General features: G+C 57.8%; 1 protein-coding gene across 1 annotated transcript; it reads left to right on the top strand.

Annotated features, from left to right (window-relative positions):
• Window positions 1-2578: 2578 nt before the first annotated feature.
• LOC137467184 (serine/threonine-protein kinase pim-1-like) lies at window positions 2579-4676 on the top strand. The gene is made up of 5 exons (XM_068178725.1): window positions 2579-3118; window positions 3204-3254; window positions 3484-3853; window positions 4076-4252; window positions 4537-4676. The coding sequence occupies exons 1-5, from the start codon at window positions 2579-2581 to the stop codon at window positions 4674-4676; spliced, it is 1278 nt and encodes a 425-aa protein (XP_068034826.1).
• Window positions 4677-11662: the final 6986 nt, after the last annotated feature.

Here is an 11662-nt window from a genome sequence, read left to right as displayed (position 1 = left end):
ATCCCTTGGCTCTCCACCTAACGGATCATTCTGTGGATGGGGATCACAGCACCTCGATTCGTCCGATACTGCCAGCGATGCACGGTCAAGGTGGCAATTGGCACTCGCTGCTCTTCCACCCTCAGGAGTCCTCCTGCAGATGGGTGCTCTGACAGTCCAGGCAAGGTGTTCAATTGCTTAATGTGCTCTGCCTCTACAGCAGCTGTGCCAAAAGCCCACCTGAGTCCCTTTGGTTCTTTGTAATTGCCGTTCTGGAGGAAGTCTATGCCCAGAATACCCAGGGCCTCTGGGCCGGTCACAATAGAATGTTTCTGCCACTCCTTCCCAGTCAGGCTCACCTCGGCTCCCAACAGGGCCAATTGCTGTGATCCCCCCGTCACCCCAGCAATGGAAACAGGTTCTGCCCCCACATGTCCCGATGGTATCAGGGGACACTGCGCTCCAGTATCAACTAAGGTGTTGCATTTTTGTGGCTCTGATGTGCCAGGCCATCGGATCTACACTGACCAAAGATCCGGTTTTCCCGTGCCTCTCCTTGGCTCGAGGCAGGGCCCCTCTAGCTCTGGTTATCCTTTCTTCCCTGAGCATTCATACTAGAGGTACCTTCAAGGGGATCTGACAGATCATACCCGGCAGCTCGGTCACCGGAGGCTGAGTCTACCTTCACCTTACTGTAATCCTCTCAGTTAGTGTTTCCCTCCTTGAGTTGACACGCCCATGCTGCCAGGACAGAAGTGAGTTGATGTACTTCAGACCTGATTAGCATAAAAATTTTGATAATCAGAATGCCTTGGCAAGAACAAACAGAGCTTTGAAGACTGCAAGAAGACTGAATCAAGAAAGAAGATTGAATCAACTTCTATTAGCTAGAGATGCTGCAAAATGGATGTTTGTTTGTGATGATTAACCCAATTATTGTAGAAAAAATTACTAGTCTTCCTAGAATTTGTATAAGCATATGTAGTCCATGTGAAAAACACGTTCACTCTCCTGTGAAAATGTAAAAAGTTTAATAAAGGACAATAGGAGACAAGGACCATGGAGCAAAGGTTATTTATGGCTGGGTGCATCTTGGCACTCAGCCAAGACCACCCTGTTACCTTCAGGGATCCCCCTTAAATACCTTTTCCCTTACATCAGCCTGTTGCATATTCATAGCCGCTTATGCATATCCATAAACTAGTTTACATTTTCCAGGAGCTATTTTACATGGCCCCTCTTTGGGTCTGCCTTTTCAGAGCATGCGTGTTCCTTGGCTGGGGTTTGGCTCCTTCTCTTTATCCCTTCCAGTTCGGGCCTTGATCCGCACTGCCTTCAGACGGTGAGTGCTGATGGTTGGCAGATCTGTACAGGTGTGCTCATCCTGTGTTCATTGGATGTTATCCCATCCAAGCAGGCATTTTAACACAAGCATACTTCCATCAGCTATTGCACTACTGTGTCTAAGCCTAATTAACAACAAAATTTAAAACTATATATTTGGAACAAAGTTACTTTAACATCACATATATAAAATCCATTTTAATATTTGCGAAAAGCCAATATTATAATATATATCTAGAACACTTCTCTCCTGCAAGTAAGGGCTGACACAGCTCGGCTTCTTCAACCTGGGCAAGAGACTTAGACTTGACCCAACTGTGGCCTTCCAGTACCTGAGGGCAAGCTACAAGAAAGATGGACAGGGACTTTGTATGAGGGCAGGCAAGGACAGGACAAGAGAGAATGGATCCAGGTGGAAAGAGAGTCGGTTTAGGTAAGGAATTCAGAAAAAAGTCTCTCCTGGAACAGGTTGACCAGAGAAGGTGTGGCTGTCCCGTCCCTGACAGTGTTCAAGGCCAGGCTGCATGGAGCTCTAGACAAGCCGGGCTAGTGCAAGGGGTCCCAAGCCACAGCAGGGGGGTTGCAGCCGTGTGATTTTTCAGATCCTTTCCAAACCAAACCATGCCACGACTCCACGATTCTGGGATACTTCCCCTCCTCATCCTCTGGCAGAAAAAGGATCTTGGCCCCAAGTTCCACATTGCAGACCATGTCTTTTGGCAGCCTGCAACTGTCTCAACAGAGGATGAAAAGAGATGACATTACTGATACGATTTCCCTTTTCTACTCGAAAATTAAATGCTCCACTCCTGTCCACTCTTGCAAAAGGGTCTGAAGAAGCAATTCTTCCCCATGAAATGCTTCGTCTCAGCCAAAGAAGAAAGAAGCCACAAGCCAACACGCTTCTTTATTGCTACATTGTTTGATTTGGTTACTTCTCGAATAGGAATTACTTTGGGGTTTTATTTGTTAGTTTCTCTCTTTCGTTCCGCGGGGCGCGCGGCAGCTCCTCCGTTGGGTTCGCGGAGGCAACGGAAGAACGTTCGCGAGCTCCGGCGGTTCCGCAGCAGCAGCAGCAGCAGCAGCAGCAGCAGCAGCAGCAGCAGCAGCAGCAGCAGCAGCAGCAGCAGCAGCAGCGCTTCTCTCGATCGGTTTTCCGCTCGACTTTCCACTCGCTCCCCATCCCCTTCTCCCTCTCACACTCACTCTATTCCCGTCCCGTCCCGTCCGTGTTCTGCCTCTCCCAGCCCGGCTCATGCCGCGTCCCGCAAGGCGCCGCTCGGCGGGGCCGCCCCGTGCCCGCCCCTGCCCGTCCCGCCGCGGAGCCGCCTCGGCCGGGCTCTCTCCGTACTGGCTGTGGCACTTCTGGAAGTGCCTCTTGCTCTGGTGCTGGCGGAGCAGCGCGGTCTTTTGGCTCCGCCTGGCGCGGGCTCTGGGCCGGCCCCGGCCGAGGCCCCGGCCCCGAACCAAGCCCCTCCCGCGGTTCCGCCCGCAGCCGCCCCGCTGCCGCCCCGCGCCCGCCCCGGCCCCGACAGCGTCGCCAGCAGCTTCCCCGCTCCGAGCTCCGCCGCTGCTCGGCTTGGCCGCCGGCCCCGAGCCGCCGCAGCCCGGGGCGGCTCGCCAAGCAGCAGCGCGCCGGGCGGTCGGGTTCCCGGGGCAGAAGAGCGGGAGCGCGGTGCCGCCCGCACGGGCGGAGAAGCCTCCCCTGGAGCAGCTCTACCGGGAGGGCCCGCTGCTGGGGAGCGGCGGCTGCGGCAGCGTTTACTCCGGGACCCGGCTCACCGACGGCGCCCCGGTAAGAGACGGGGCCGGAGCGGAGGGGGCGGCGGGCGGCGAGCGGCGGGCGGGGAGCTCAGCCCGGCGCTCGCCTTGGCTTGCAGGTGGCCATCAAGCGAGTGCGCCGGGATCGCATCTCGGAGTGGGCGCGGCTGGTGAGTGAGCGGGGCCAGCGGGAGAAGCCGGCGGGGCGTGCCGGGCGGGGCTGAGGCGAGGCCCGGCAGGGTGGCAGCCGGAACGATGCGAGGGGAGCGAGCGGGGAGTGAGCGGGGGCCGCGCAGCGTCCCTGGCCGGGCAATGGCCAGCGGCGCTGGGGCCGGGCAGGGGATGCCCAAGGCGCGGCGCAGCATCGGCCCCGCTGAGGGCATCGCGGTCCCCCCGCAGCACAACGGCGCCCTTGTGCCCATGGAGCTGGCGCTGCTGTGGATGGTGTCGTGCCCTGGCTTCCGCGGCATTGTGCGGCTCCTGGACTGGTTCGAGCTGCCCGACGGCTTCGCGCTGGTCATGGAGCGTCCGCAGCGCTGTCAGGACCTCTGGGACTTCCTGGCTGAGCGGGGGTTCCTGACGGAGCCCGTGGCGCGGGGGCTGTTCCGCCAGGTGCTGGAGGCCGTGCGGCACTGCACCAGCCGCGGCGTCCTGCACCGCGACATCAAGGCCGAGAACGTCCTCGTCGACCTGGCCACGGGCGAGGCCAAGCTCATCAACTTCGGCTGCGGCATGATCCTCCAGGACACGTTCTACACCCGGATGTCAGGTGAGCCCAAAGCCGGGGCCCAACCGGGCAGCAGAGGTTCCCCCCTTTGCTGGCAGAGGGGGAAGAGGGAGGCAGGGAGGGAGGGGGAATCCTTCTTCAGCTGGCTGCAGCCAAGTTGCTTTTCGGCGGGGCAGAGGCTGGCTGTTGTGGGACAGGAGCTGGCTGGGAGGGAGGGAGGGAGGGAGCAGCATGGGCCTGATGAGCTGTGCCCGTGTCCCATAGGAACACCGGAGTACTGCCCACCGGAGTGGATCCTGTTTGGCTGCTACCATGGCCAGCCAGCCACCATCTGGTCCCTGGGCATCCTGCTTTATGACCTGGTCTGCGGGGACCTTCCTTTCCATACAAACAGGGACATCGTCCAGAGCCAACTCTTCTTCCCGCCCCGGGTGTCTCAAGGTGGGGATGCGCCTTCAAGGCTCGGGAGGAAGAGCGGGGTTGGGAGGGGGCAGCTGGCACAGAAGTGTCCCGCTCCAGCAGCTAGTGAGGAGGTTGATCTCCTGGGTTAGCTGGAGGAGGTGGCACGTGTGCCTCTGTGCTGCTCTCCTCCGGAAGGGAGGATCAATGGGAAGCTTTTGGCTGCAGCTCCGAGCACTCCTAGTGTGGCCTGGGCACCGTGGAATGTGGGATAGCACGGACAGGAGCCTTGTCCCGCTGAGTGGCGGTTTCTGGTTTCTCTGCAGAGTGCCAGCACCTCATCAGGTGGTGTTTATCCATGGAACCCGCAGACAGGCCATCACTGGAAGACCTTTTTGAGCATTCTTGGCTGCAGGAGCCCTGCCTGGCCCAGGAGACAGCAGAGATCCATCCCTCTGCTCAGTAGGATCCAGGAGCCCAGCAAGTACCCGCTGCACACGTCTCGTGGCACTCCAAGAAAACCCCGGAGCGTTTCCCTGTGGCCGCGGCCCGGAGGAGAGAGCGCAGCCAAGGAGATGCTTCCTCTGGTCCCCGGCAAGTTGTGGAGGGAGCGTCTCAGTGCTACCCGTCCCATTGGAGAAGTGGTGGCAGTGCAGTGAAGGTGCCACGGACTGGAACAGGGGAAACATCCCCCTGCAGCTCACTGGCATCGAGATGAGCCCGCAAGCCGAGGCACAGCTGGCGTGTTCTTCTGGAGCACCACGTGGAGCTGGGAACCCCATCCTCGAGCTGGCCGCTGGCGGGGCAAAGCCGAGTGGCTTTGTCTGCCGCCCCTTCCTGGAGGACACGCCCTGTGCCCCGATGAAATCAAGATGAGTCCCCAGCTGGCGCAGGGGCGGAGGGATGCTCGAGCTTCCAGGCATGGCAGGGCTCGGGCTGGCCACGCGCCGTAGGTTCCCCGCTTGGCGGCCCTGGGGAATATTAATTTTTCCCCCGGCCGCCAAGCTGCTTTTTGGTGGGAGAGGGGACGGGTGTTGTGGAAGGGGAGCCGGCTCCTGGCCTTGCTGACAGCTTCTGCCAGCCAGCCTGGCATGGGCTGGGGTGGGGGCAGCCAGCCTGACAAAGCATCCATCCATGTGGATGGGGGCAGCAGAGGGGGACGGGTTCTGAAGCCATGCCCCAGCTGATCTGCTTTGTAGGCCCTTGAGGAAGGGGTGCGTTTAAGGGCAGGAAAGGTGGGGTTTTTCCCCACCCATGGACAGGTTTAATTCTCGCATGGAGTGCTCAGACCCTCCTCAGGCCCGTGAAACGGTGACAGGCTTTGTAGCTTCTTCTTGTTTCCAGGTCTTGTTTAGAATTGATTTCATGAAATTGTTCTTTGTTTTCCCAGGAAGATTACACCTGGTGCCCAGACCGGACGGGCAAGCGCCTGCACCGTCCGTGGAGCACCTCCAGTGCCAGCGCTACCCCAGGGGCCACGGTCTGCGGGGACATCCCCTTCAAGAAGGATGAGGACCTCGTGCGGAATCGGCTCCTCTCCTGGCAGCAGGTCTCCAGAGGTGGGCACCCGGCTCCACAGCTGGGCTGGCAGAAGGGCTTCGGGCAGAGGGCAGCAGGCACACGGGCATCCTGCCCTTACAGCTGCTGAGGAGGCTGCTGTGCTGTGCTTAAGCAGAGGAGGTGGAACATGGCCTGCCACGCTGCCCTTCTCTCGAAACAGAGAATGGCTCGGGAGGTTTGGGCTCTGAGCACAGCCAGCAGCCTGGCCCAGGCCCAGGCCATGGTGGGACAGGGGGACAGGAGCCTTCTGTGACTGACCGTGGCTCTCTGGTTTCTCTCCACAGGCTGCCAGCACCTCATGCCATGGAAACGGCTCCGCTCGGCCTGCCAGTCTGGGAGGGCTGGAGGGCAGCGGGTGCTCATTTGCTGTCAAAAATAAATTGGTTTTTTTTTTTGTCATGTCACGATCACAGCATTTCTTTCATCCTTTTCCAAGGTTTTGGCCTCCCTTCCTCCAGGCTAATCTTTTTGTGTCCTTCCTCAGCCACTTGATGGCATTTGGCAGGGGGGGTTAAGCAATGTTAAAAGTTCAACAACAGCTCCTGTTGCCAACTGCAGCAGCCCCTTCAAGAGCCCTGAGCTACCAGCGAGGTCCACGTCTGCCTTGCAAAAGGGAGTGGTTTGCAGCCATGGGGTTGTCGCCCTGCTGCAAAAGCTGGGAGGAAATAACAAGTGGCAAAATGCCAATTTGGCTCAAGCCCTGCCCAGGTTCTTCATCTTTTCCCTCTGCTCAGTGATAGGCAGGCAGGGCTGGACTCCAGCGAGGTTCAAGCTCTTGGCGCTCCCTGGCATCAAGGGGATCAAGTCAACTCTTGTATGCAGTGACTGCAATAGAGCTCCTGAAGGAAAAAAGGGAATGTCATGAGGTGGGGCCTCCTTCTTGTCCCCTTTGTCTGCCCAGGAGCCCCTTGGAAAGGGAAATGCCCACACGGGTTTATCTGACTCCTTCCCAGCCAGCCTTTCCCTCACTCCCGGGTCTCATTTGCTCCGCAGGCTTCACCAGCTCGCTCAGCTCGGAGGAGCTCTCAGAGGAGAAAACGCTGCCTGGCGTGGGGCTGTCTGATCCCTGTCTCATCTGGATTCCATTTGCCCCGCTCCCTCCCCCATCCAAGAGACCCAAGGATGCCCCGCAGCCCCACGGTCCTGCAGCAGATGCCGGGCACATTCCCTCCTCCGCTCCTTGGTGGCCCTGGGGAGGCTCCAGAGCCCTCCCTGTGTGTGGGACAGCTGCTGCAGCACCGCTGTGCCTGCGTGCGAGCAGCGCCCGAGGAGCAGCTGCGCAAGTTCTGAGTCTGAAGCGGAATCCTCGGCGCACACAAATGACAACTGGCATCTCAGGGGCTGCCAGGAGAAGCTGAATCCATCTGCTCGCTGCCCTTTCGAGCCACAGCCACGCCGAGGCAATTGGAAGAATTGCCCCTGCCCAGGAAGCTCTCAGGTAGAAGAGAGGAGCAAAAGCCACGTGTTTCTGAAACACGAAATGTCAGAATGAGGTTCCTTAACACTAATTTGCTATTTAAGAGGGGATCATTTATTGAGGCCTGAGGCCCAGTGAGGGATAAATCCTAACCTGACGTGGACATGTAATTCTACCAGTGTGTTGTTCATATACAGTCACTAAATGCCAATTACAATTTACCCATTTCCATAAATCCCACCCCAAGTTCCCAGATTCAGTCCTTGTTTTCTCTATCACTGCACCCTTGAGCCAGATGTGTTCTTCTTCTCTTCCAGCCATCCTTGCTGGGAAAGCAGCCCCTGCATGCCTTTTTCCTGTGCTGGAAGTTCACAGGCACGGTAAAAATGGAATGAACCCTTTGGGTCTCAAGGCCAAGGCTTTGTGTGGCCAGGCAGGGGCAGGCAGGAGGCAGAGCTGTCAGCAAAGGAAGGGGCCAGCGAGGTGGGGCAGCCGGGGGATGACGACAGCCTGCAGGGACAGAGGCCAGGGCAGGGACACCGCAGGACAGCCTGGGCTGCAGAGGGCACAGGGATGTGCAGCAGCTGCAAGGCCCTGACAGAGCCAACCTGTGCAGCCCTTTGGCCATGGCTGCTGGCCCTGGGCCTGAGGCCACAAGGGGACAAGTGACCCTTGCAGCCCTGGGGCCTCATGGCCTCCTTGTCCCTGCTCAGCAGCCTGGCAGGGGCCGCCCCATGGTCCTGCCCTTGGCATGGCACATCCCCACATGGCAGTGCCCATCCCGGGAAGAGCCCTGAGCAAGGAGGGAGGGACAGGATCTGCCTTGCCAGGGGCTGGGGCTCAGCCTTGGCCCTTTGCATTCCTGAAACACATCCAGGTTTGCTCAGCGCCAGAGACACCTTTGCCTTGTTTGTCCCCACCTGTCATCAGTGCCTCCAGTGCTCTGCTCTGCCTGGGGCCTGGGGACACTTTGATATGAATTGTGTCCTTGAGTGGAACCCATTAACAGTTAAAGAAAGTTTGGACTTTGAATCTGACTTTTTGAGTTCTTGAGAAGTTCTTTGAGCACACTTCAAAGGACTGGGTCTGATGCAAACAGCACCAAAGCCCCAGAGGTCATTAAAGTCCTGGTGCTGTGTCTGTGCTGCTGAGCTGGGCCGGGCTCCTGGCCCAGAGGCAGCTCCTGGCAAGGGCAGCGCTGCAGAGAGACAGCTCTGGCCAGGAGCAGCTCCTGTGCACAGCCCAGCAGGGCTGGGGCACTGCCAGGGCATCCCAGGGACACGAGCAGGGCACAGACAGAGCTCACAGGGGCTCAGCACTGGCAGGGGCTGTGGGGTGTCCCAGAGGGGGCTGTGTCACAGCAGCAGCTCTGTGGCTGTGTCACGGAGGCACAGAGCAGCTGTGATGTCAGAGAGGGGCTGTGTGACTGCACAGAGTGGGTTGTGTGAGGTCAAAAACTGGGCTGTGACATCACAGAGCGTGTTGTGTGAGGTCATCAAGCAGCTATGGCATGACAGAGGGGACTGTGTGACATCACAGAGCAGGCTGTGACATCATGGCATGGCTGTATGACATCATAGAGCAGGCAGTGAGGTCAAAGTGTGTGCTGTGACATTACATAGTGGCAGCATGACATCACAGGGAGGGTTTTGTGGCATCACTGAGGGGGTTGTGACATCCCAGGGCAGGCTGTGACATCATAGAGAAGGGTATAAGGTAATAGAGCAGATCCTGCCATCATAGAGGGTGGCTCTGTGACGACAGAGAGTGGGTTGTGACATCACCGGGTGGCTGTGTAATGTCATAGAGCAGGCTGTGACACCAAAGAACAAATAGTGACATTGTAGGGTGACATTGTGACATCTCACAGTCTTCTGTGACATCACAGAGCAGCTGTATGACATCATAGGGTGACATCTCAGAGTTGGTTCTGTGACATCACAGGGGCTGTGTGACATTACAGGGCAGCTCTGTGACATCACAGGGGCTGTGTGACATCACAGGGGCTGTGTGAGGTCACTGGGGAGGTCACTCCACCCCGGCCCCCCCTCCCAGTTCCCCCAGAGAAGTCCAACGCTGCTCGTGCACAGCGGGGTCCCCTGTCCCCCCGGGTCCCCCCGCCCCCAGCGCCGCAGCCTCCCCCAGAGGATGTTCCACGAGATCGACCCCAGAGCCTGACACGGGGACGGGGGCCGGGGCAGTGGGGGAGTGAGACAGGGAGACAGGGACCCCCCGGCAGCGTCCCCGTGTCCCCCAGGGCCAGAGCCTGGGCCAGGGCTCCTTCACCCTGTTACCAACGAGGACTTGAGAGCGCTGAAAAATCCCCAGCAAGGGATCAGCAAAAACCAGATTTAATATTAAGTGACAGCACCACAAAGTTCCTTGGCAAGAGTCACTCTGCTCCTGACTGAACACTTCAGGCACAGAAAAGGAAACAAAGCTACAACAAAACCAAACAGAATCCAGGCAATCAAACCAGAAATGAGCCGAGACCTGGGGCTTTCATTCATATGGAAAAGAACTGTCCTTCTCATCCAGGTGCCCATGGCCAGAATTGGGATTTCACCTCCAACACTGCCTGTTGTGACAGACTGGAGGAGATTGTTGGCTGGAAACATTTCATGTGTGGGGAGGAAGGGGCAGGTCCAGCCTTGCCCTGCCCTGGAACCCCAGCCCTGCCCTGCCCTGGAACCCCAATCCCCCCAGAGCCTCTATCCCAGCCCAGCAGTGTCTGCCAGTCCCTGGCACTGCACAGGCAATGCTCCACAGCCACCTCTGGAGCCCCCAGCCCAGCTCCTGAGTGACCAAATGACCCCAAGTCCCACCTGGGGGAAGGGCCCAGGAACACCAAGGGGTGTTTAAGGCTGAGCACAAGGCAAGCACACATCTTGACCCTACCTCCTCTTGGAATTTCTATCTGAACACTGCTGGAATCCAGGAGTTGGTAGCTCTGTGTGTGCTTCTCTGTATATTTTTTGTCTTTCTCTCTTTCTGTGTCTATTTCTTCTATTTTGGTCCTCGTGCAAATGTTGATTAACTTAAAATTGAATGAGCTAATAGTCTGTGAAGTTGAATGGGCCAAGGTAATGCTTTGGGAAGTGTTTTTGTTGATTGAATGTCATGCTAAACCTTTTACCAAAGTTTCTCTGGGTTTCTAAAGTTCCCAATAAAGGCTGTTTTGTTGTTTTGAGCTCATGAGAATCTCTTGTTGGTATTTCTCTTGTTCATCCAACTCAGAGGACACAAACAATTGTAATTCCTCTTAAATGTCTCCTTGAGAGAGTTGTTTGGGGGATGGGAGTCAGGGCTTGTGTGTCCTGCTTGGCACAGCCCAGGCAGGGCTTTCACAGCCACATTCCACACTCCATTTCCCAGCTGGAGCCGCTGGTGCCTCTGAGTTCTGCTGCCCCAGCCCCAGGGACGCTCTCCTTGTCTGCCCATTCCCCCACGGTCTCTGGGCAGGGATGGCCTCAGTGGGAGCTGCTGACATCCTCAGCAGCTTGGAGCGCCCTGGAGCCACCTCCGGCCATGGACGGCGGCCAGTGGCCGGGAATGCCCCTGGGTGAGGAGGGAGGACACCAGCAGAGCATCCCCCCGGGGCAATGAAAAAGACAGTGCCGGGATCAGGTGGAAGGAGCACGGACCCCCACCAGAGCATTCTCCAAAGGTAAGGTGTTTTCCAAAGTAAAATTGGCAAAAAATCTTATTAAATTCTGTGGCTGATCTTTGCTGTCCCCACGAGTCGCTCGCCACCCAAACAAATCACAAAGTTCCCCCTCAAAAGTGGGACTGGGACCACACAGACCCTTCCCCATAGTCTAGGGACCTTCAGAAGACCCCTCCCTATGGACTGGCCACCCCAGAAATGGGGCTAGGACCTCCAGAGAAGCCTCCCCATTACCCTAAAACCCCCCAAAATGGTGCTGGTACCTCCAGAGCCCCATCCCCATGGGACTGGAACCACCACAGACCCATCTCCATGAACCTACAACCCCCAGAAATGGGACAGGGACCCCCAGAGACCCCTCCCTATGGGCCTGGGATCCCCAGAATGGGGCTGGGACTCCCCCCATGTGAGCCACGCCCACTCCCCGCCTTGGGGTGGCGGTGTCAGAGCCCCGGGAGCGCCCCGGAGCCACCTCTGGCCACTGACAGCGGAGAGGAATGCCCTGGGGAGAGGGGGGAGGACCCCGCCAGAGCATCCCATGGGGCAGTGAGTACCGAGAGCGGCGGAGCATCGCCCTGGAGCAAGGACGATGGAACCGGGAGGACCAGGGCAACCAGCGGAGCATCCCCGGGGCTGAGGAAGGAGAACACCGACACAGCATCCCCCCGGGGCAACGAGCATTTAGGGATTTTAGGGATTGTAGAGAGTAGTTTAGTATGTCACATGGGTGAGAAGTTTAGGTTTTACCATTTTTAGCATATTGTAGATGGGTACAGGAGCTGTCACATCTTCAGCAGAGGAGGACACA

The sequence above is a fragment of the Anomalospiza imberbis genome, unplaced genomic scaffold (genome assembly GCF_031753505.1).
Source record: "Anomalospiza imberbis isolate Cuckoo-Finch-1a 21T00152 unplaced genomic scaffold, ASM3175350v1 scaffold_53, whole genome shotgun sequence".
Lineage (NCBI taxonomy): Eukaryota > Metazoa > Chordata > Aves > Passeriformes > Viduidae > Anomalospiza > Anomalospiza imberbis.
Note: the sequence above shows the minus strand (reverse complement) of the source record. Positions and strands in the feature narration are given on the sequence as shown.

Bases quoted from the DNA above. Each gene is read 5' to 3' on its own strand.
- LOC137467184 (XM_068178725.1), top strand. From the start codon at position 2,579: ATGCCGCGTCCCGCAAGGCGCCGCTCGGCGGGGCCGCCCCGTGCCCGC. The intron at 3,854-4,075 runs GTGAGCCCAAAG...CGTGTCCCATAG, and splicing joins GTTCTACACCCGGATGTCAG to GAACACCGGAGTACTGCCCA. The intron at 4,253-4,536 runs GTGGGGATGCGC...GTTTCTCTGCAG, and splicing joins CCCGCCCCGGGTGTCTCAAG to AGTGCCAGCACCTCATCAGG.